General features: G+C 54.3%; 8 protein-coding genes across 8 annotated transcripts; 4 read left to right on the top strand and 4 right to left on the bottom strand.

Moving 5' to 3' along the window:
• Positions 1-576: 576 nt before the first annotated feature.
• Positions 577-2,000, top strand: G6M90_00g090060 (uncharacterized protein; the record flags this gene model as incomplete). Its single annotated transcript, XM_014686178.2, has 3 exons — positions 577-579; positions 728-842; positions 901-2,000. 3 exons carry the CDS (start codon positions 577-579, stop codon positions 1,998-2,000), a joined length of 1,218 nt encoding a protein of 405 aa, XP_014541664.2.
• A 648-nt stretch (positions 2,001-2,648) lies between these two features.
• On the top strand, positions 2,649-4,418 carry G6M90_00g090050 (uncharacterized protein; the record flags this gene model as incomplete). The annotated part of the gene is made up of 3 exons (XM_014686177.2): positions 2,649-2,950; positions 3,010-3,444; positions 3,503-4,418. The coding sequence occupies 3 exons, from the start codon at positions 2,649-2,651 to the stop codon at positions 4,416-4,418; spliced, it is 1,653 nt and encodes a 550-aa protein (XP_014541663.2).
• Positions 4,419-6,226: 1,808 nt separating this feature from the next.
• AIH_1 (Agmatine deiminase) lies at positions 6,227-7,342 on the bottom strand (the record flags this gene model as incomplete). Its single annotated transcript, XM_014686176.1, has 1 exon — positions 6,227-7,342. The coding sequence occupies one exon, from the start codon at positions 7,340-7,342 to the stop codon at positions 6,227-6,229; it is 1,116 nt and encodes a 371-aa protein (XP_014541662.1).
• A 552-nt stretch (positions 7,343-7,894) lies between these two features.
• On the bottom strand, positions 7,895-9,255 carry G6M90_00g090030 (uncharacterized protein; the record flags this gene model as incomplete). Its single annotated transcript, XM_014686175.1, has 2 exons — positions 7,895-9,143; positions 9,209-9,255. 2 exons carry the CDS (start codon positions 9,253-9,255, stop codon positions 7,895-7,897), a joined length of 1,296 nt encoding a protein of 431 aa, XP_014541661.1.
• Positions 9,256-12,769: 3,514 nt separating this feature from the next.
• SAP2 (Candidapepsin-2) lies at positions 12,770-14,503 on the top strand (the record flags this gene model as incomplete). The annotated part of the gene is made up of 3 exons (XM_014686174.1): positions 12,770-12,992; positions 13,103-14,196; positions 14,273-14,503. The coding sequence occupies 3 exons, from the start codon at positions 12,770-12,772 to the stop codon at positions 14,501-14,503; spliced, it is 1,548 nt and encodes a 515-aa protein (XP_014541660.1).
• An 820-nt stretch (positions 14,504-15,323) lies between these two features.
• Positions 15,324-15,818, bottom strand: G6M90_00g090010 (uncharacterized protein; the record flags this gene model as incomplete). The annotated part of the gene is made up of 1 exon (XM_014686173.1): positions 15,324-15,818. One exon carries the CDS (start codon positions 15,816-15,818, stop codon positions 15,324-15,326), a length of 495 nt encoding a protein of 164 aa, XP_014541659.1.
• A 1,990-nt stretch (positions 15,819-17,808) lies between these two features.
• AKT1 (Acyl-CoA ligase AKT1) lies at positions 17,809-19,902 on the top strand (the record flags this gene model as incomplete). The annotated part of the gene is made up of 6 exons (XM_014686172.1): positions 17,809-17,848; positions 17,912-18,147; positions 18,222-18,587; positions 18,688-19,108; positions 19,170-19,504; positions 19,570-19,902. 6 exons carry the CDS (start codon positions 17,809-17,811, stop codon positions 19,900-19,902), a joined length of 1,731 nt encoding a protein of 576 aa, XP_014541658.1.
• A 703-nt stretch (positions 19,903-20,605) lies between these two features.
• On the bottom strand, positions 20,606-22,741 carry G6M90_00g089990 (uncharacterized protein; the record flags this gene model as incomplete). The annotated part of the gene is made up of 1 exon (XM_014686171.1): positions 20,606-22,741. One exon carries the CDS (start codon positions 22,739-22,741, stop codon positions 20,606-20,608), a length of 2,136 nt encoding a protein of 711 aa, XP_014541657.1.
• Between the last annotated feature and the right edge of the window lie 792 nt (positions 22,742-23,533).

Genomic DNA, 23,533 nt, shown 5'->3' with positions numbered 1-23,533 from the left:
ATCGATTGCCTCGAACAGAAATCGACCGCCACCGGGGGCTGGCTAGAAATAGTCTCCGCCTCTGCCAAGCATTTCCAACAGCCTGGGCCAGCAGTTTTACCTTCGTCGAGTAACAGACAGAATCACCGGCCTGGCTACTGGAGCAAGACGAGCCGTGACGCGGGTTGGGGTTGATTCCTCCGTACCGAGGCTCCAATTGAGCTCCCCCCGCACATGGCCAACCCCTGACCAAGGAGCAGGAAAAAGACGAATGGAGGAGGGATCACCATCATCCTTTGGGGTTTGGCGCGACCAAGCTGCCAGAGATCCCCCTTTTGGACCCTTCGCTTGGACAATCCCTACCTATACCCAGATCCATGCGCAAAATGTACTCGATTTGGGGCATGGAATTACACGTGAAAGCGCTCACGTCTTGTCGCCCGGCCCCGTGCCATCCGGCGACAAAAAGAACCTCGAGACCTCGAGACGGCGCAGCACGGGCAATTGGCTTTGGTAGATGATTCTCATCGTGCAGGGCCAGTTGGTTTCTTCCAGTATCCCAGCTCGGTTTTTTCCCCCGAGTAGGTTGTTTTCAAGATGGTATGTCGATTACTCGGTAGCGCGTGAGTTGGTCGTGCATGGGGAGTTTTGCTGGCGTGCGTGGCTGGACGCCCTTTGCGGCCCTCCCGCGAATTCAAGCCCATCGAAATACATCATGTTCCTGATGCTAACGTACATGTTCCACTAGGCAGTACAAAGCACGCTCGCTGTAGAAGCTCAGCAAAGTTACCCGCACCAGAATGGGCGGCCAAGGCTTTCAATATGGGAGTATCTGAAGCTGTTGACCAAGGCCACAACAATCGGTATGTTTTGCATTTCCACTTGATGAGACCCCATGTTGTTAACATGTCGGGATGACAGTGCCTTTACGCATGGCATGGTATATTCTGCGAATCGTGTACTTCTCCGCCAGGCGCAGGTTCAACATCAAGTACTACGTCTTCTGCGCCATTGTGGATGCCGTCTTCACCTCATTCAATGATCGCGAAATCCAGATTTACTCGCAGCCTACCGTGGATGCTTATTACACATGGGTCAACAGCAAACTGGGACGCACGAGGGAGCCCGCCCTTCGTCAGCGCCTCGTCCACGACATCCAGCCTCTGGGCCAGACGGGCGGCTCGCTCCTGTGGATAGGAAACCGCCGCAAGGCTAGCAAGATTGTGCTGTTCCTGCACGGAGGCGGATACATCGCCCCTGCTCTCCGCGGCCACTACGACTGGTGCTGGAATGCCTACGTGCTGGCCGGCAGAGAGGCCGGCGTCGAGGTCGCAGTCGGCTGTCTCCAGTACACGCTCTTGAACGATGGCAGATTCCCCGTCCCTTTAGTACAGGCCACCGAGGCTCTGGGGTCGATTCTCGATTCAGGCACCAGTCCATCAGACATCTACATGGGCGGCGACTCAGCGGGAGGCAACCTGTCCATGCAAGTCTTGAGCCACATCCTCCACCCGCACGAAGGAATCCGTCCGTTGCAACTTTCGGAACCTCTGGCAGGCGTCTTTCTAGTGTCGCCCTGGCTGAGCAACAATGTATTCAGCGATTCGGTCAAGCGGAACGACGGCAATGACATGATATCCACGGGGGCCTTGGATACGTTGGGCCTTGCCCTCTACGGGGAGGACCAGATCAAGGCGCACAAGGCAGATGTCCTTGCGGGGGACCTCTCTGCCGCCAATCCATACATGACACCTCTGGACACTGAAGAGGCCTGGCTCGATGGTATCGGGGACGTTACTTCTAGGGTCTTCCTCACCGTTGGGAAAAATGAAGTTCTGTACGATCAGGGCGTCAGGCTGGTCAGCCTGCTGCGGCGCAGGAATGCTACCTGCCAAATTAGACTAGATGAGTCGGAAAGGGAGGCTCACGATTTTATACTTGTTGAGAACATTTTTGGGAAACCGGGCGATGCAACGTCGAGGATGAAGAGTTGGTTCAAGGGGACCATCACAGCTAGCTGATGGAATTGACGTGGGGGGAATGACTCTCCAAGGTAATTTTTTTTTGGATAGAATTGAATGTACTGCATGTGCCTCTCTGTATTACTCAATCGTTGCATGTTCTGCATGTAGTTGCTCACTGGCAAGGTTAGGACGCCACGTCCGAGGAGCTCCGGAGGTGGAAGCGGGCGTCACTTTCGGCACGCAGAAGAGCGTGCATCGTGCAACTATGGTACGAGGGCAAACGCTAGACCGAGAATAGGATTGTTCGGAAAACCAAAAATAGAGGATGATACCGAAGTTCACGTTTTTCTTGACGATCCAAGCCAGTCTCGTCACCTTGGCAATTCAACCATACTCGCTCCTCCGGACCCCATTCCGTGTCCGTCCGGAGCGACTCTTGAGCCATGTACATCATTCGATGTGCACAAGGGTTCATGCGGGTTATGTGAGGGGAGGATTTTGTCAAATCTCCTAGTCGGACATGCCTCATCTTTATAAGAGGTCATGAATTCTTCGACTCTTGGTTTCGTTGTCGCACAACGAGCTGCTCAAGCCAACCTTCATACCCGAGCTAGCAACGGCTCTCAGGAGAAGAATCTACCTGGAATTCTTGGAAACCAAAATTATACACTTGTACGATTCCGCTTCCCCATACGATTAGCAGCCATGGCCGCCGCTCAGTCGACCCTCGACACGCCCCTGGCCACAGCAGATTCCCTCCTGATGGGCACTGCCAATGCTACCGTCCGTGAGAGTGGAATCATCGCTGCTGCCGTCGCCGAGTTCCAGCAGTCTCCCATTCGATATACCGTCTCGACCCTCCTTGTCACCGTCCTCGTATATCTCTACAGACGGTCGATTCCAGCGCTCGACGCAAAAGAGCCACCGCTGATGCTTCCCCAGATCCCGTTCGTTGGCCACCTCATCGGTCTCATCAGGAACCAGGCAGAATACTACACAAATCTACAGTAAGCAGTGAACCCAACCCCTCATGACGTGGAACCTGCCGGCTGACTCCGCGGCGCAGCAACAAGACTGGAGCTGCCATCGCCACGCTGCCCATGCTCGGCGGCAAGACATATGCCATCTGGGATCCTGCCCTTGTCCAGTCCGCTCTCCGCCAGAAGACTCTCAGCTTCGAGCCATTCGCCGTCGACTTCCTGCAAACCATGCTGGGCATGAAGGAAGAGTCCTACAGGGCCTTCCGAGAGATTCCCGAGCTCGTGGTCGAGTTCTTCGACGCCCTCCATGTGACGGTCCGTGGCGAGCCGCTGCACCGCATGAATGCCACGGCCCTCAACTACATTTCGTCTCGACTAGACGGGATGAAGGGAAGCAGCGAGGTGCCCATCGACAACTTCTACCTCTGGCTGCGCGAGCTGATGACCTCGGCAACAACCACCGCCCTCATGGGCCGCCAGAACCCTCTCCTCAAAGACCCCCAGCTTGTCAATGACCTGTGGTGCGTACCAACGCCGCGCCGGCCGCTCTAACCGTTTTCACCACTGACCTCGCGCAAGGACCTGGGAAGCGGCCATCCCCACCATGCTCATCACCCCGTGGCACCCCGTCACCAACGCCGCGGGATTCCAGGCCCGCGAGAAGCTCCAGAAGGAGCTCGGCAGATACTACGCCGCCCGGGGCGACGAGGACGAGACCGCGGCGGCCGTGACCCGCGAGCGCGCGGCGGTTCTCCGAAAGTACGGCCTCCCCGACAGCGAAATCGGCAGGTTCGAAGCCAGCCTGCTCCAGCTCGCCACGGGCAACACCATCCCCACCACCTTCTGGATGGCCGCGCACGTCCTGGCGCGGCCCGGCGTCGTCGCCCGGCTCCGGAGCGAGCTGGACCCCCTCGTGCGGCGCGAGCCCGGCAGCGACGTGGCCGCGCTCGACGTGGCCGCGCTCGAGGACGCGTGCCCCCTGCTCGTCAGCTGCTACCGCGAGTCGATCCGGCTGTCCAACCACGCCCTCTGCGTCCGGCGCGTCATGGAGGACACGGTCGTCTCCGACGGGCGCGGCGGCGCCTCGTACCTCCTCCGGAAGGGCGCCGACGTGCAGATCCCCGCGGGCTACACGCACCGCGCCGAGGAGGTCTGGGGCGCCGACGCGGCCGAGTTCCGGGCGGACCGGTTCGTGGGCCGGCAGGCCGACAGGGCCAGGAGGGCGGCGTACATTCCGTTCGGGGGCGGCAGGCACCTCTGCCCCGGGCGCAACTTTGCCTCTGCCGAGATTCTGGGGGCCGCGGCGGCGCTCGTCCTGGCATTTGAGGCGTCGGGCTACGGGGAGGGCGGAGCCGTGCGGCTGGTCGGGATGGCGGGCTCGACGATTTTGGGGGGCGCGTCGAAGCCCCTGGGGCAGGGGGAGGGTATGGGCCTTGTCCTCCAGAGGCGGCTGGGGTGGGAGCATGTTAGTTTTGAGTTTGGGGTTGCGAAGTAGGTTTGAGGGGGGAGGTCGGCAAATGGAACCGTACGGCGTCTTTGGCGGATGTTTGCGGTGGCTCGACATCAATATGCAAGTGTCATGTAATGAGAACATGCTGTCTCTTTGAGTGTTGTACATGGACTTCTTGGGCGGTTGGTATATTTTTCTCGGCCTTGAGAGACTGGAGTATACGCTGGCGAAATATATAGCACTGTAAGGTGTGGGAAGTAGTCGTGGCTCAGTGTACTTGGGCTTAATCGGTGTTTATACGCATAGCATTATTTGTATAGATGCAGAAGCATACTCCAGGGAGTACACGAGAGCGAGGGAAGATACGGAGCTCCCATGACAAGACTTGGCCCTCTAACCTCTAGTTCATCACTTGTTTGAATCTACAGCCGCCATGAGCTGGTCGTTTTGGTGCACCCTGTTTGTATTTAGCCAAACCCATTCGCCTAGACGTCTCGAGCCCGGACATATATTGACTCGTTCGGCTCAAATCAAGAAAACCTCTAATCAGCCTTTGCATCTTTCGCCTGCAGAGCCTTCGCCTGCTCCAGCTCCACGCGCAGCTTCTTGTATTCCTCGTACCACTCCTTCATCTGCGCTTCGTGCCCCCCGCGTTGAGAAGCCCGGTGATATGGGCCAGTTTCGACGCAATGTCCTGTGCGGAAGGCATGGCAAGTACCCAACGGCTGGGAACGCGCACTATGTCGGAGGTGTGAATGTGCCGAGAAGAACGGGTCGCTTGATCCGGGGACCAGATGTCTATTTTGCGTTTGTGCTGGAAAAGAATGGTGATGCTTGACGGCTGGTGCGGTGCGCCTGCTAGGCAGAGTAGACGGATATGGAGGCGGCAGGTTAACTTGGAGTGCGAAGTCTGGCGAGGAGAGATTTCAAGATGGCACGTGGAGACTGGAGAGGGGTATTTTTATATTTGTGGCCGTGCCAAGTTGCAACCATTTCTTTTGCTACTTTATACGACCAGACTTTAAGTACATTTCCAACGCCGCTGCCAGTAGCTCGTTGGCGCCCGACTGGCCGCTACCAGCAATTTGACTTAATTGAAACATCAATTGATACATATAGGCCTAGCGCCATGCCGTTACATGCTTCAGTATATCGACGCTTCTGCTCATGCGCTCAATTGATCGCTTTCAAAATTGCCATCAATGATCTATGTACTCATTTTGGTACAGGCCTCGGAGCCTTTGAAGGTGCCTGCCACCGTAAGACGAGATCTAACATCCGCCCAGAACGAATGTACAACGCCGTGGCCCTCGTTGGTAAAACAACCGTCAAGTTCATTTCCTCTTGTCTTTGCTCCATTTAGCGCCCTCTACTGCTCTTTCTCTCAAGTTGTTGCTTCCAGCTGGTCTCCTGTCAATTCTCCGCACAAAGCGAGAGCACACCATCCATGTAGACAGCACCTATTCGGCACGGCAGCAAAGTAGACGCTGGCAGACACGGGCAGAAATTAGAAGTGGAACGTGAATTCGCTCATGGCAAGCCAGACTACGTACGAGATTGGACGTGCAGAAAGACAATTGAGACAATTTGGGCAGAAGCTACAGATGGCACAGGAAGCTGTCGAAAGGTCATGTACTCTCCAGTGCTACGTTTTCGCCAAAGAGCGGTCGCATATATCGACGGCACATGTTGAGAATCAACCCACACTCATGGAAAATACCCAGAAATATGTACAATTTTCCCAAAGGAGCAGTTTAGCCCCTAGACCAAAGCTCGCGCAACGTGCCTTTGTTCATGCAGAGCTGAGAGTTTGTGAGAGACTACCACAACCACAACCACAACCACATCTCGTCTCAAACGGAACCGCCATCTACACACGGCACCTCCTGCGAAGCGCAATGAATCCCACCCCCCAGAAGCGGCAACTCGCGAATCAAAACGGGAACCACCTCCCTCTCTTCCCCAAATACCCTCCTCGCCGTCTCCGCCGCCCTCCTGTCCGCCATCCCGTCCCCAAACTGGGGCAACACCACACCGCCATTCACAATCAAAAAGTTGACATAGCTGTGCACCGGCCTGTGCCCTTCCCCGTGCTCGACAGCGGCTAAATCCCCCCCCGGCACGACCTTTTCCACCCTCGGCTCCTGAATCTCCACGATTTCCAACTTGCGCCCCCTGGCGTCCGTCGCGGAAGCCAGCACCTCGCGGGCCTCGGCGTACGCATCCGTCCACCGGCTCGCCTCTTCAGTCTCGCTAGGCGCCGACACGACAACCACGCCCGGCCTCGCGAAGAGCGCGTAGGCGTCGACGTGAAAGTCCGTCGAGTCGCCGTCTTCAAGGCCCGGTATCCATATGAACTTTGTCACGCCCAGTGTGCGGCGCAGCTCGGCCTCGATGTGAGACCTGGTCCGGCCCGGGTTCCTGTTGTCGTTGACGAGGGAGCTCTCGCTGGCGAGCAGGGTGCCCTCGCCGTCAGTCTCCAAAGCGCCGCCCTCGGCTGTGATGCACGACGAGACCGGTCGGATCCCCGCGTCGGCGAGGTACGCCTTTGCGAAGCTGCTGCACGCCTCCGAGGGGAATCTATTCCCCCACCCGTTGAAGTTGAATGCCACGCCGCGCAGTTCTCTTCTGCTTGTGTTGTTTGTCTCGATTGTAAAAGTCGGCGCCATGTCGCGCATCCACACGTCTAGCCCGCCTCTGGCCAGGGCATGCACATGTATCCCGTGGCTGTGCGTTGAGCGAAACCGCTTCTCGGCCTGTGGTAGACACTCGCGATCGACTAGGATGGACACGGGCTCGAAACGAGCAACGGCCTCTGCGATGGAGCTCACGTCGTCTGTGGCGCGGCGCAGGGCTGCGTCGTCGTCTTTGTAGGGGGCGGCTTTGGGAGACGGCCAGGCAAGGATTGTGCGTGCGTGTTTGGCCCATTCCGCTGGGCGGCAGACTGAGATTCCGCGGCTTGGGACCATTGATGCCGAGACTAGTGGAGAGCTGGTCAATTTCTTGATGGCAAGGAAAGACCTAGCGCCTGGTGGTGAGTTTGATTAGTAGTTCGGTTCACGTTCAAGTGCCTGAAGATGAGAACTGTGCGAGTTGTGGGAACTGGTGATACCTGAGGTTCGAGGAGGCTGTGCATCACACATGCGCAACGACATGGCCCCTTGGAACAGGAATGTCTCGGAATATGCAAAATAGGAAAAAAGATGTACAATTGCATCCGGTCGCTCACAACCTCAAGGCCCTCCTCCAAATCGCAACTCCCCAAGTCCGAATTATTCTACAACCTCACGTTGGCCTCGAGTCCTTGACACTTCACATGTGAAGTTGCTGTGGATAACTATGAGGACCGGCCTAGTTACCAAATTCATCATATCCAACAAGCTTGGCGAAAGCCTCAACTGTCAAGTACCCATTGTAAAATTCCTATATATTCGAGCTTGAGACACAACTGTTGTTCCCCATACGTAAATGATAAGCGCCGCAACACCTAGAAAGACATGAATGGACCTGGAAACACGTCCTCATATACTATTTCTGGAGCGTTTATGCTCCGGATCGCCACCATCGTTGTTTTTTCCCAAGCCCTCACTTTGGAAAACACCAGGCCTCTTGCTACAAAGAGAACCATCCCAATGTCGCTTGCGTCGCGGACTGTGAGTAGTTGGCCAGGGCTTTCCAGTAGCACTGATGCGTCCTTGACTCGTAGCAGAGTTGGCAGCAATTTGAGGCTCTTGAAGTAGAGCCCATCGTAGGATGAGGTTGTGGTGATTCGTTTCATTGGGTTCTCCAGTAGCCGTCCCCGTTCCATCGTGTGTTACACCACCACCCGAGGCAATCAACCCGCCTAACCAAGGTCTGATACCATCCACTTTCGAAACTGCACCCTCATCTGCGCCATATTCGTCCTTCCTAGATGCGTGGGTGTCGTATTGACCCTCTTGTGGTGAATTCATCGGGCTGTCACAGTTGCTAGCATGATGGGGGGTCGACGTGCCATCACGAGAATAACCGTCAATCCCACAGTGCCTGCTCGTGTGCTCCTTTTCAACCAGAGAGGAAACATGATCTAGGCTAATTGCAGACTCTACATCATTAACTGAAGCAGGTTTGAAGTGTGAACGAGAATGGGCATCGCAACAATAGCACTCGAAACTTAAATACTCGATCCAAGTTGTCCACTCGTCCTGTCTTCCCAAGTCCATGTCGAATGTGAAACATTTAGTAAAACCGCAGTGATTGAGCCGTCTTCTGGCCATGGCTAAATGCGCTGCAAACTTTTTAGATCCCGAGCTGTAGCAACTACTGGATAGGGGGCGATTTGCTCCATCGCTGGCGGCTTGTAGCAATGTCTCTGGTGTATCTGTATCCGGCAAGGCCTCCAATTTCCTGTTGGATTGCTGCCAAGCCTTAAAGTGTTGCCAATTGGAAAGTTGTTTCTCAAAGATGCCTTTCCAATCTATCGCCAAGTCGACCAAGGGGGCCTTGACCCATGGGCCCAGGAGTTCAAGGTGCTTTCTGGGGTGTTTAGATATGGATGCCGTCTCACTAAGCGGACATATCGGTCTGCCTCCAGCCTTAATCAAAGAGTTGTACGCTTGCAAGATCTCAAATTCTTCACGGCCAGGACTGTATGTAGTCCGAATGTCTGCCGACAAATTGGGAACGACCAGGTCATCGATTTCAGCAGACATCTCATCCAAACTTTGTAGTATGCTGTCGAAATTTGGCGGAACATGCTCTCCAGCTTCTCGATCACTTTGAACAAGATTTCTATGGAAGAGACATCAGCCATACGATGCACAGTTTTGGGGTGAGGGGGAATGTGAGATGCCTACTTTAGGGCTTGTAATAGCGCCCTGTTGTCTTCTTTGCAAAACACCATTGCAAATGCCTATGATGTTCGCATCAAGTTGGAAACACAGGGAGAATCTCCAACAGGCAGCACGGAGGCCGTATGAGAGCTTGGCTTCTCCGTCTAGAAGGTCGAGACCGATAGTGCACGAACGAGTTCGAGGGGTCACCCAATTTCTTGGCACAGGCTTTGTTGCGAGGTACAGCTTTCTATGCTTCTGCCGTAGGTGGTGTTTGTCAAGGGTCATCAGATGGTTGCCGATTCTCGTTACACGGCGCATAGCACTCCTGTTTTTCCTAGGAGGTTTTGTCGCCTATCACTCCTTCATGATGGACGAGAAAAACTTGGTGTGACGCAGCTGGGTCTTTTTTCAAGCGATGCTGGATCAACTTGTTTTGTATCTGGGCAAAATTCTTGCTCGACTGTTCATGGAACGAACTCACGAAGCTCTTACTCACGCCTAAAAACGAGGAAGAGTCGTACATCCGGCCAACAAGTCTCGATGTTAGACGTCATTCTGGGGGGGGCCAAGCAAGTAAATAGTACTCTGAGGTGGTATGGTCAGTATACTTTTGGTTCCTCGAGTCCGAACACGGTGAGTCAGCGCTGGTCGACTTGCCGTGCCTGCAGACCGGTGTGGCGACAGACAGGCTTCAGCAATGCTGCATTGCTACTGCATGAAGCCAAAGACGGCAGAGTTGATATTTAGGCCAGAGGTTTTATTGATTGCCGTTGGCAGCATCCACGGTCACTGGCCTTGTGGCTTCCAAAATCCATCAAAGGGTGGCGCATAGGCAGGTAACCGGTGAAGACGCACCCTTGCACACGGCTTGACGGCCTACAAACAAAATACCAAATTTGGTATATGATAGCCGATCATCTGGCTCCTTGACGCAGGCCATGTCCAGGGGCACCACCGCGGCCGTAGCATTGGGTGCGAGACAGACCGATAGTATAACCTGCAACTCATTGCTATGGACCTGGTTTAAAAGATGGCAGAAACTAGGGAGCAGATATTCCGTAATAAATACCAACACGCGCGGGTCGTGTGTAGGACACCGAGACACCGGTGAGAAGTTGCATGAAGCCATCCCGGCTGGTTGCGCCCAACAATTGTGGTTACCGTGCATTCCCGCCCGTGATACCGGAGTCAATTCAGAGGCACAAGGCAATCTTTGGCCGATATTGGTCGAACTTGGAGAGAGCCCTGACCCATGGAAGCTTCGGTTGCAACACTCCAGGACGGAAGCCTTGGACAGTGCAAGGGGAGGGGGTCTGCCAAGGTAACCACATGTCGACTTGATATCTGGTACGTGTCTGCACTCTGTAGCTTGAGTGGAATTGCTAATGGCAATCTGACCGATCTTCCGTCATGTATGTACATTCAAATCGATTTTTATGGGCCGCTTCGCCCTGGTCCGAAAGTGGTGTATAGTAATAGCCGTGTTAAACTAGATAACATACGACTCGTGGACAACGCTCCTCCCAGCCCAGCAACAGGGTAGTCGCTAATCGAAACGAAGCCTCAATGTCTCGATGCTGCATCAATGGCGTCCCATGTGCTACTCTGCGTTCTGGTTTGGAGAAATTTAGTGCGATTCAATTCTTGGCCGAATCCAGCAGACTGGTAATAAATGTACAACATGTACAATTGGTGCCACGCCATCGCCCGCCGCGCAGAAAGGCCACGAAGCACTCCATATTTTCGGAGTACTCTAACGGCCATGTCTGGCAAGCGAGTTGAGGCGAACCATGAGTGACGAAGCCTCTGGCTCGTTTCTGTCGCTGATGGCGTTCAGCCTTGTGGGCTCGGGGTTTCTGCTGGCACAACTGGACCCATGGGAGAAGCTCCCTTGCTCCGCTCGCGGTAGTGTTCGCGAGGCTTGCGATAACTTTTGTTATCAAGGAAGCCCAAAGGAAAGCCAGCTTCTCCCCTCCGAACTGGATTCCTGTATCCTGTCTTGCGCTTCATTACGAAGGCAGCAGTCACAATGCTCTCACGGGCCGAAAATCTAGCCCGAGGCGGGCCATGACACTCGCCGGAGGATTCAAGGACGTGTGCCAGCTATTTTTAAAACGTCTTTTGTCCGAGTCGTTGATCTTCCTTTTTGGTGGAGTCGCATCGTCTTGAGTCCTTGACAAGGGTTTTGACTGAAATGAGCATCACATAAGAACATGGTCACCAATAAAAGAGAATGGTAGCCCCTCTATCCCAGGAATACTAGTAGTAGTATATCGATCTTACTGCCAAGGAATTGGCGATTCAGCTCCAATTTCGTTGGGACGCCTCAGCTCTAAATCGTTCTCAAACGTGGGTGAAGCCACCGGATCCTGCGGGCTGCTTCAGGATCCGTTCATGCTGCGTGTCGGGAGGGAAAAAATTCTATTCCTAGAAAGCAGGAGTTGTAAGTCTCCGATTCGGTCGACAGTGTGAGACATGCCTAGGGGCAGTGGAAAGAAGCAAACAACTCAGATGTTTGTGAGACTGTAGACACCACAGGCCCAGCGCCTATCCCACTTCATTTACCGCAGCACTGTAACTCCGTAACTACTCCGTATTCCGTCGATGCTAGCACTCCGCATTGTTCGTTGAACTCCGTGGCTGTATACTGCGTGGTCGCGTCTTGTCGAGACCTGTTGAAGGCACGCCGGCCCTTGGGCTCTTTGCTTTGTGGAGGCGAAGTTGATTACGAAGTGGCGTCACCGCGGACCATTATCATGCTGCGTGGCTCCTCGAAGACTGCTTGCTTCCTGCCAAGGTTGCCTAGATCCTTTTTGCTCCAAGCACCAAGATTTCTTCTGACTGCCTGTGGGAGGAAGCAAGCCAAGACGCGTAATCCCTCGCAGCCTCGACCAATCTCCGTCCCAGTATCGTGAAGAAATGGTTCTGTCGTAAAATTGCTTGCCACTGCGGCATCCATAGCCGCCCAAAACGGTTCGCTGGCAGCGCTTCGCCCTCTCCCAATTAGGGAGCTGGACAAGATATGAGTGCGTCGACCACAGCCAAACGGGTTGGGCGGCTAGGCGGGTCAGACTATTCGTCGAGTTGTACGCTGTAATGGCATACGGAGTATTGGGCCATGGTTCGCCATTTTAACCCTGTTAAACCCTCCCCTTGGCGTTTCGTGGCGGCGTCCCATGGCCAGCACTTCAGCACTGGGTTCTCATGCTCAAAGTTCCGCGACGCCAATAGGTTTTGAGCCGAGACGCAGCATCAGCCACCTGGGCGCGGCAGGGCGCCTGGACGATGCTACTCCCAAGATGAATGTTCCCGTCATCCGGTGAGCCGGTGCGATCCAGCGGCTGGTTATCGTTGAGAGAAGTCGCGAGTTTTGGATGGTTTTTGGCTGAGACAACTTTGCTCGATATTGGGAGTCGCCTACTTCGTCCGCATCCTCACCTCTTTCCTTTTGGGTGACGTCCTCTCAACTCAGTCGCACCTGCCTCCTTGGCCTTTAGAGGTTTTGCTTCTGGGAAGCTTCTTGCGCGGAGCGGCCTCTGCTCGAGCTCCATTCACAAGGTTACCGCTTCTGGTCGCCCGGCGATGCGGTCCATATCCTTGGGCACCGCGGTGCTCGTCTTACTCGGAGCCGGCTTGTCTATTGCCGTGGACAAGACCCTCTTGAAGGGCTTCTCGCAATCCGTCAGTGGAGATGGCTTCCTGGCGATGCCTGTTGGCACCGTGAACCGACTGCCTGGCGTAAGGCGAGCTGCGAACGCCTTTGAGGACCAGCTCAATAACATGGACTTCTTTTATGCCACAGACGGTGAGTCGCCGGGACAATTGATCGACTGATATCTCCTCCATCTCATACTTGGAGATTTAGTACTCTTTGTGTAAGAGCTTTCCCGCTGATTCGTCCCAACCACTTGACAGTCAACATTGGCAGCCCTCCCCAACGAGTCACAGTACTCGTCGATACTGGTTCAAGTGAATTATGGGTCAACCCTGATTGCACAACGACCAAAACTCGACAGCAGGCAAATCAGTGCCAGCAATTTGGCCAATATAATCCCCAACAGTCCAATAAGTCCTACGGACCCTTTGGAAAGGAGCAGCTCAATTACGGAGACCCTTCCGATCCCAAGACCCAAACGTCAGTCTTGATTCACTATTATGCCGATACGGTTGCACTTGGAGATGCCAAAATCGACAACCAAACATTTGGGGTCGTGGCGGAGAGCAAGGGCCAGGCCCAAGGTATCATGGGGTTAGCACCAGACTTGAAGGGCGGTTTTACTACCGACGAACCATACAGCTTGGTCCTGGACTCCATGGCCCAGCAAGGCGTCATTTCCAGCCGGGTATTTTCTCTAGACTTGCGCCACTCTGACGATCAGTACGGCGCTGTTATTTATGGTGGTCTGGACAGGAATAAATTCATCGGTGCACTTGAGAAGCGTCCAATCGTCAAGGGCGTTGGCGGTGAGTGGCGGCTCGCGGTTGAGTTGACAACGATTGGCGTCACCATGTCATCATCATCCAGCTTCGCAGTCAACAAATCCGATGCAAATGTTATGCTGGACTCTGGGACGACAATTTCCCGCATGCATTCCACCGTAGCCGTACCTATACTGCGCGCTCTGAATGCCACGGATGACGGCGAAGGCTACTACCAGGTGCCTTGTTCGGCCAAGACGTCCGGAGGCAGCGTAGACTTTGGATTTGGAAGTAAGACGGTTCGCGTGCCATTGAAGGACTTTATTTTGGATTTGAGCGGTTCTTCCGACACGTGCTACGTTGGCATGGTCCTCACAACAGACCAACAGATCCTGGGAGACAGTGTTCTCCGCGCTGGTTATTTTGTATTCGACTGGGACAACCAGGAGGTGCATATTGCCCAAGCCGACAACTGCGGCAAGAACGATATTGTTGCCGTTTCGTCTGGTACAGATGCGGTTCCTTCTGCTACTGGAAATTGCAAAGCAAGTGACACTTCTGCTACTGTTACTGGTACTAGTAGTGCCCAGGTAAGAATGCCGAATATGGAATGTTAAGGCGGGAGACGCCATATGATTTTATCAATGGCAAGCTAACAATTCGCAGCCAACTTCCACGACGGGCAGCGTCTCTACCAAGACGTACACGACGGCCTATACCATCACTTCGTGCCCGTCTATTGATCCCGCCTGCGTGACTGGCGTGGTGACGACACAGACAGCCCAAGCGGTATCCACGGGTGGCGGCGGTAACAAAAACGCTGGAGTGCGAGTCACGGCGATAAGTTCTCTGCTTATTATAATCGGCGTTGCGGCCATGGCATGCAACATTTTATGATGAGCCGTACATATAATCTTGGGTTTTTTCGCTTGGTGTTTGATGTTTTAAGGCGTGTTTTCCATATAGACGACTGCACACACAGCATTAGACGTCTCACGATACCCTACGAACTTGAGAAGTGGCACATGGCATTAATGAGGTGGTCACCCAAGTTTTTTGCCGCGGCGATAGGTTTTGTCGATTACTGGGGTGGATCTCTAAGCTCACTTTATGACAATTTTCCATTTTCAGGATCTAATTTATTAGTAGCCCTGTTGTGAAGGCGAGGGCTACACAGCAGTACGAGCTAACAACCGCAGCCATCAGCCAGTAATCGCACTCGTCATCCGGGCTCCGAAATGGAAGCAGCTGTAGCCGAGGCTCATTCACAAAATCACGCATTTACGCACGCATCTCTCAATTCACGAACAGACCCTGCCACTCAGATGTCGACCTTGAGGGGCGTCTACGGTCAAGCCCTCTCTACGACTACTAGCGGCCGCTGAGTCGTACTGGCGCTGAGTGGCATCATAGGCATCGACTTTCTTCTCGGGCAGTTGATGGTCTTGCACTTGGCAACATACTTTCGAATAGATGAAGCAGTAGCCAGGATACTTGGGGATGGCCAGTGTCCAGATTTGAACGATAGTCATGGCAAGACTAGAAGCGGCGGTGCGAAGAGCCGTGATTGACGGAACCGAGTGTGGCGCAAACAATTATAATATAGAATAAAGGTAATTAAAAATAATAATAAATAACTCAAGTACATGCTAAACTATAATGTGTCTGTTAGGCCCATCACAAACAAAGACAAAGCTACAGTTGTATCCCCGTCCCGTTACAGCTCCCATATATTATAGTACAATCCCCTCTGGGCCGAGCACAAGGTCAAGATGATATCGGCCTCCGAATCACGACAGTTATGGACATGGGGCTCCACAGGCACGCCCTGGGGCCAGACATTAGACGGGCACGAGTCGTCGGTGCTGCGCTGGACAAGACGCTTGCCGGCGAAGATGTTGCCGCGAACGTCGTCGAGATCGTAGTAGATGAAGGGCTCGCTGAGGGTGTACCCGTAGACGGTCTGCGGCCTGGTGGGATCGAACACGTCGTCGGGCCCCAGGGTGATCTTGAGGGCCTGGCCGAACGTCGGGTCGCGGGAGTACGGCTCGGAGAACCTGCCCCCGCGGGGGCGGAGGTAGAACGCCGGCGAGACTTCCCTGCCGACGGACCGTAGATAGACGGGGAAGTCGCAGTTGTTCTCGACGACGGCGTTGCCGATGGCCAGGACGGCGTTGGCGAGAGCGAAGCCGAGGGCGAGGAGGTTGAGCATTGTGGATGGGGTATTTGGGCTGGGAGTCTGTTTTAGGGTTTGACTGTGATGTGAGAGCCAAGGTTTTGTGCGTTGGGTGGTGGATTGCTTCGGGAGATGGGCCTGCCTTTTATGGTTTGTAGGACGGCTCGGTGTTTTTATTACGTTGACGGCTGTGCTAGATGGCTTTTGTGGCAGTTTGGTATTGCGGATTTGATACGTTGCCGTCGTGTACTTGGGTAGCTATTGGCGAGGGTCAAGCCTCATGTTCTCATTGTGAGATGCGAAGGGATAATGGCGGCCGTGGCAGGTGTTGTAGCAAACACCACGTTGGTGAAGGGGAACATGTTATTGGGTATGAGTGAGGTGTCAATACGAGGCTGCTAAAATCGGTTTACTGTAATATACCTAGGTAGATTGTTAGATCTATTGTATTGGTTGAGCAGAAACCCGAGCAGCTAGAAAGGTAATGGCCACATAATTGGCTGTGGCTGAGTGTCAAGTATTCTAGATGTCTACCCCTCTCTATTCCCAAAGTTTATCAGAAGGAAGTCATTGTAACTGGTAGTGTGGTAAGGTTCATAGCAAAATTTACTTTCATGTGATGGCATTGCAATTTACAAGCAATGGCAAACGTGGATTGCGGGTTGAGTGCTCAATTCCTTATAATAGCTGCTAGTTGCATTGAATGGTAAAGAGGGGAAGACTTGTGTAAATCTAGCCGTAGAGGCAGGAGTCCTGGAGCTTCTTACAGGGCAGATATTTGCCACGCAGAATTTCCTCGTCGAATGCGATAGTAAAGATTCTATTAAAGGCAATTGAACTTGATTATACCTGTTAATAAAGGTGGGTTTCGTTGAGCACGTCATTACTGTCACATTCGTTATTTACCGTTGCGTGGATAACGGCGACTTGGGCCAGTAATGTCTGGTGGACCAACTATGTACCACGCTAGGCTTTTTCTGAGCAAGGTATTTCCGTGAGGACCAGGGATGACGCACAAGCGGCTTGAAGTTAATTGCCGCGCTGCGATTAATCAGTCTCAACAAAACACTATAGATGGCTGTTTACACCAGAATTAAAGACCTGGAGTTTCTATTGGGAAAGTAAATTTCCAGAGGCTTTGGGACAGGTCACAGCAGTGCATCCCGGTGCATGTGTGGGTTGGTCTTGGTCTTGGTCTTGGTCTTGGTAGTACGGAGTACAAGGGCACGAGCAAGGTTGAGTGCGAGTTGGATAAAGCGATTGTTTACAAGGCGGAAAAGAGAGCTCCAACTGAAGCTATTCACACAAAAAGCGAGACACCTTTGCCTATGTTTTGTGCCATCAAACGGTCAAGTACATAGGCACGCACCTGAGTAGACAAGCAAATGGCAGTGTCGGGCTGCAGCTTCCGGTTTTGCCTCGTTAAAATAAGGAAGGAGGCACTCCCCGTCCTCCGTACTCTTGACCAAATGGTCAATAAAAACCTGGCGTAAGCTACCCGCAGAAGACAGTAACTAAATAATGCGCTTGATAATATAGAGCGGCGTACCCCCTTTTATAAAGGCATTTGTCATTCTGCCTCTTCTTGTCCAGCCGAGGCTGCCGCGCCGAGACAGAATGGCCAAGATCCGCAAAACGCGGAGGTGGAGAGGAACATGTGGATCGGCTCGGGGCCGCCCTGGGACCCCAAGCCCATAACAGGGTCCAACGGCGGGCACGCCATCCAATGGGGAGCGCTCAATTGCCGTGCTCAATGCGTAGACTTGCCTGGTGCCTCTTGCTTGGTGCCTCGGAAGACCTGACGTGATGGAGAACCGACGGCAGTGGAAACCGGCACAGGAAACCGGCAAACTAGTAGAGATGAGAGAGTGCCGGATCCGAGGCTATATACGACAATGGCCCTCCCACTTCACCGGCTCTTGTTTCTCTCCCGTTTGCTCTGCATAAGAAAGAGCCGTGAGCGGTCGTGCCTCAAGTTCCACCAGTCTTGCCCGAGTGCGTGCGGCGTTGCAATTCTTTGGGCGCCATGGTGTTTCTCCCGCCTCCGTCGTCTCCCACCCTCCCAGGTTTGTAACCAAACATGGACCCAAGACTCTGCAAAACTTGTCCCTGACACCCGACACCTGCAGGGCTCCCCGACTCCATCACTCTCGAAGAGTTCATCAACAACCCCAAATATGGCCGCCATCCCATTGCCGAGTCCAAGGACCCCTACACATGTGGCATTACGGGCTTGACCAGATCCGTGGCCGACGTGGCCCAACGAACCGACTACCTCGCGCGAGGCATCGCAAGACGATTGGCATTCAATCCGCACGAGGGCACCGAGTGGGACAGGGTCGCGTGTCTGTACTCGCTGAACACGGTCAGTCCATGTCGCCCTCTTGGAAAAATACTACCTGACGGAGTACTGACGTGCCATGTTGTCGGCAAACACAGATTGACTACATCCCATTCGCACACGCCATCCACCGCCTCTCGGGAATCGTCACGCCCGCCAGTGCTGCCTACTCCCACCAAGAGCTGGAGCATCAGCTTCGCTCGTCGGGTGCCACGGCCCTGTTTACATGCGTGCCTCTTTTGGAAAATGCCCTCAAGGCTGCCGATGCGGCCGGCATCCCCCGCGAGCGCGTGTTTCTCCTGGCCGTTCCCCGGGTTGCTTCGGATCCAAGGTTCGAGACCATCGACCATCTAGTCGAGCAAGGCAAGAGTCTGCCTCCGCTGCCGCCCTTGCAATGGGTCACGGGCCAGGGCGCGAGGCAAACTGCGTTTCTCAGCTATTCAAGCGGCACTTCTGGCTTACCGGTAAGACTGGCACTGCCCTCTCTGAATACCTGCTTTTTTCCTCAATGAAAAAGAGAGACAAAGGACAAGAAGAAACAAAAAGGACTAACTGTTGCTGCAGAAAGCCGTCATGGTCTCGCACCTCAACGTCATCGCCAACATCATGCAAATCGCGGCCGTCGATTCCGTCGCCCGCGAGCAACTCGGCATCAAGACCCAGACCAGCGTCGGCGTCCTGCCCTTCAGCCACATCTACGGCCTCACAATGGTCGCGCTGCTCGGCCACTACCGCGGCGACCAAGTCGTCGTGCTGCCCAAATTCGAACCAGCAACCTTCCTGAACGCCATCCAGCGCTTCAAAATCGAGCAGCTGAGCATCGTGCCGCCCCTGCTGATACACATCATCACCCACAGGGACACCGTGTCCAAGTACGACCTGAGCAGCGTGCGCTATGTGTTTTCCGGCGCCGCCCCGCTGGGAACAGAGGTGATTGAGGGCATTCTGAAGCTCTATCCGAGCTGGAGCATCGGCCAGGGCTACGGTAAGCAATCCTTCTCGACCACATCCGCTCCTCAAACGTGAGAGCCTAACCCACGCGGCAGGAATGACAGAAGCCTCGCCCGGCATATCCTCCACCAGCGAAACCGACCGGCTCGTCGGCTCGTCGGGCTGCCTCCTGCCCGGGTCCAAGGCCAAGCTCATCGACCCAGACGGCAACCAAGTCACCGCCCACGAGACGCGGGGCGAGCTCCTCGTCCAGTCGCCCTCCGTCGTCCTCGGCTACCTGCACAACGAAAAGGCCAACGCCGAGACATTCGTCCACCACCAAGACGGTCGCTGGCTCAAGACCGGCGACGAGGTGCTCGTGAGGAAATCCCCCCAGGGAACCGAGCACTTTGTCATCACCGACCGCATCAAGGAACTCATCAAAGTAAAGGTACATACATTTCCATGACTATCCCCCAAAAAACAAAAATAATCGCTCACCACGAATACAAAAAGGGCCACCAAGTCGCCCCCGCCGAACTAGAAGCCCACCTCCTCTCGCACCCCTTCGTGTCCGACTGCGCCGTCATCCCCGTCCCGGACCCGCGCGCCGGCGAAGTCCCCAAGGCCTTTGTCGTCCGGGCCCGCGAGTCGGACGGCCGCTCCGCCGAGGAAGTCGCCGCCGCCGTCCGCGAGCACGTGGAGCGTCACAAGGCGCGGCACAAGTGGCTCAGGGGCGGTGTGCAATTCGTCGACGCTATTCCCAAGAGCGCGAGCGGCAAGATACTGCGCCGGGTGCTCAAGGACAAGGACCGCGCGGACAGAAAAGACACGGCTGCCAAGCTGTAGAGTGTGCTGTTTGCCATGTTACTTACAAGACTTGTGGAAGGTACCTGCGTATGCGTGTTCTACCGCCATAGACAATTCTTGCCGTTTTGTATAGCTTGTTTGTTTTACTCTAGTCCTCTTCACACATTGATTAGTGTGGATTGGGCAACTTGACGAATTAGAAATGGTGGCCATGGTACGAGTTTGGAATCGACTTCGGAAACTAGGCCTTGACCTCCTTCTTGGACTACAAGTTACCAGTATCATGGGAAGCAAGACAAAGAGATACATACTACTAGATAGACGTGGGGATAAACATTCACAAAGTCAAGTCGTGGAAAATGCAAACGTTGAAATTTCAATATTAAGATTACAGAATGCCAGCCCTGCGTTTCAATTAACTGGTTGTTGAGCATGTGTCAGGCTCACTCAAGACTCGAGTCCGACAATATCCATGTGATCCTCTTAGTCTCCAAGATTGCCGTAATGTCCACATGCTTTTTCGTAAGGATCGTGTAGAATGATACTAGGCATAAATTTTTTCCCTTCAGCTTCTCCTCAAGTCTCCTTTATTTCCTCCTAAGCTTTTTTCGATTGTAGCATACACGTGTCTGATAAAATCTTGAGACAAAATAAATACAAAAGTCTACCTTGAATAGTTACCAGAATTCGCCGCAGCTCAATTCATAACTGCTTAGCACAATACCGTCAGACTCTCTACCGCTTACAGAGCGGCGACGAAAGCAGCGACGGCCAGGACCATGCCCAGGCCGGCACCGACACGTCCAGAGCCGGCAGTAACAGGCACTGAGCCCGTGGGCTTGGGAGGAATCACACCACCAGTGCCTGTCGTGATAGCGGGGGGAGGGCTCTGATCGGTGACAGCTGGGGGAGGGTTCTGGCCAGTGACAGGAGGAGGGTTCTGCCCAGCTGGAACAGACGCGGTGGCGGCGGGCTGGTTGGGGACACCGCCAGTGGGAGTAGGCATGACGATGTTAGGAATGGTGACCTCCGTCGAGATGGTCTGGGTGCTGCTGTTCTCGGTGATTGTGGTAGCGACAACGACAGTGGTATAAGGAACCTGGGTGATGTGAGGAGTACCAGTGACAGTGATGATCTGGGTGATGGTCTCGGCACCAGTGGCAATGACGGGGTTCTCAGGGATGTAGCGTCCGCAGATACCCTGGAAGAAGGAGATAGCCTCGGAGATGACGTTGTCGCTCTCACCGTGGGCGTAAATGCAGTCGAAGATGTTCTTGACGAAGTCCTTGTCTGGGCAGAAGCAAGAGGCATCCTTGTTGTCCGCGCACTTGGCCTTGAGGTCCACGAAGGTGTTGAGACATCTGGGAACAACAGGAGGGCAAGGAGGAGTCTGAGTAGACTGAGGAGGCTGGCTGGTGACCGGGTTGGGCTTCTCACCGGTAGGCTGCTCGGGGGTGGGCTGCTCCTTGATGGTAGTCTCAGACTTGGAGGGCAGAATGACAGTCGTAGGGACACCCTGGGACTGGGTACGGGTCTCCGTAACTGGGCAGATAGTGGTGCTCACAGGGATAGTAACAGTAACAATGTGAGGTCCAGTCTTGCCAGGGCACTCGGTGACTTCAGGTCCACAGCTTGTGATGGTCTTGGTGGAGGTCGTGAAGACGGTAGAGGTGGTGTCGTAGGTAGTGACAAACGTAGTGGCAGGAGTGGTGGTGGCGGCAGTAGTCGGCTGGCTGGGTGTGGTCTGCTGTCCAGGAGTGGTCTGCTGGGCGGGAGTAGTCTCCTTGCCGGGAGTAGTCTGCTGAGCAGGCGTGGTCTCCTTCCCAGGTGTAGTCTGCTGGGCAGGAGTAGTCTCCTTGCTGGGAGTGGTCTGCTGGGCGGGAGTCGTCTCCTTGCCTGGGGTTGTCTGGTGAGCGGACGTAGTCTCCTGGCTGGGGGTGGTCTCTTTTCCAGGAGTGGTCTGCTGAGCAGGTGTGGTCTCCTTGCTAGATGTGGTCTGCTGGACGGGGGTAGTCTCCTTGCTGGGAGTAGTCTGCTGGGCAGGAGTGGTTTCCTTTCCAGGAGTGGTCTGTTGAGCAGAGGTAGTAGTCTCCTTGCTGGAAGTGGTCTGCTTTTCGGGAGTAGTCTGCTGAGAAGGAGTGGTATATGTCTGCAGAGTGGTGACAGGAGTAGTCTGGATCACCTGGGTAGAGGTGCTAGGCAGTGTGAGAACAGAGGTGCTGGGCTTGGGAGTGGGCTTGCCGCAGTGCCACTTGATCTTGTGGCAAGAAATCTTGCACTTCTTGCTGAAGGAGATTCCCTTGTGGATGATCTGCTTGGGGTAGATGACCCGAACCTTCTTAGCACCGCCGCACTGGTTGTTGACAATAGTCGATCCACCTCGCTTGCAATCCGAGGTCTGCTTGCACACACTTCCGTCAGGCATATCGTAGTGGAATTCGAGACGGGCGTCGAACTCGGTCGACATGTCGAAGCTGTTAATGGAGAAGGCATCAATACCAGCACTGGCACCAACACCAATGGAGAGACCAGCCTCATCTCCCTGATTGCAGGAACCGGAGATGACCTTTCCGAGACCGAAAGTGCGGCCCTGGATATCACCGCGCTTTCCAAAGTTGCTCTCGCAAGACCAGCCGCCACCGAAGTTGAAGCCAGCGTAGGTGTTGAGGGAGCCAGTCGCAACGTCACTCCAGTCCCAATCATTTTCCTGCTCAGGAGTACACTTGTTGACAACGTTGCCAGGGCAAGGGAAAGTCTTTGCACCAGACCAATCCAAACCAAAATTGAAAGAAATGCCACCACCGCCCAAGAGGCCGAAAGTAGCAGCAGCCTGCTGCACGCCGGCAGCGGCAACAACAACAGAAAGAGCAGACTTCATCTTGCTCTTTTGCTTAATGATTCCCAAGTATAGTGAGTGTGTTGTTGGATGTCAAGCACGTAAACTATGAAAGTACTATCAAAAACCAGTTGTGATATTAAGCGAATGGTAGTCGAAGGAAACGAATGACTTCGACTGTAGGACGACGAAGACAGCAATGCCTCGAAAAGGAAATAGAAAAGGAAACAAAAGGTAAAGACAAAGATGATGAGAGAGTGTAACAAGGCAGCAGCCCAGTGTCGGGTGGTCACGACATCTATATACTAGGCGGGCGAGGACTGGTCCAACGATGCTCTGGGCGGCGCACCTTGCACTTACACGGGCTCCCTTTGTCGCCAACACACCAGGGGGTGTGGTTTTCTGGACGGCTGCCCATGCACCGATGGCTTTGCCGAAGAAGCCCTTCAGGGCACGTCCTTGGGACGCATGTGGACGGGATACGGTATGTACATGCTGAAGCCTGCAGACAAAGACGCCATGGAGACAAGACCATCACCAGACTCCATGACAGCCAGACGTTGGTGGCAAGTGGGGTGGTCTGTGTAAAGCGGTGGTGTGGTGGATGGCGCTTGTTGCAATCTCGAATCCATGTCGTCGAGCGGTCTGAGTTGAGAACCGGGGCCGGACTACGGCCGTGAAACCAGGGGCATGGCTCCAGGCCTGCGGCTTGGTCTGAAGGCCGGGCGACTAGGAACAGTTGGACGGGACGACCATGGGCAATCGCGTGGCTGCGCTGCGCGTCGAGTGAGGGTTTGATTCGCTGCTCCTGGGTCGGAAGATGCAGTCGTTCGA

Source organism: Metarhizium brunneum, chromosome 5 (genome assembly GCF_013426205.1).
Source record: "Metarhizium brunneum chromosome 5, complete sequence".
NCBI classification, from domain to species: Eukaryota; Fungi; Ascomycota; class Sordariomycetes; order Hypocreales; family Clavicipitaceae; genus Metarhizium; species Metarhizium brunneum.
Note: the sequence above shows the minus strand (reverse complement) of the source record. Positions and strands in the feature narration are given on the sequence as shown.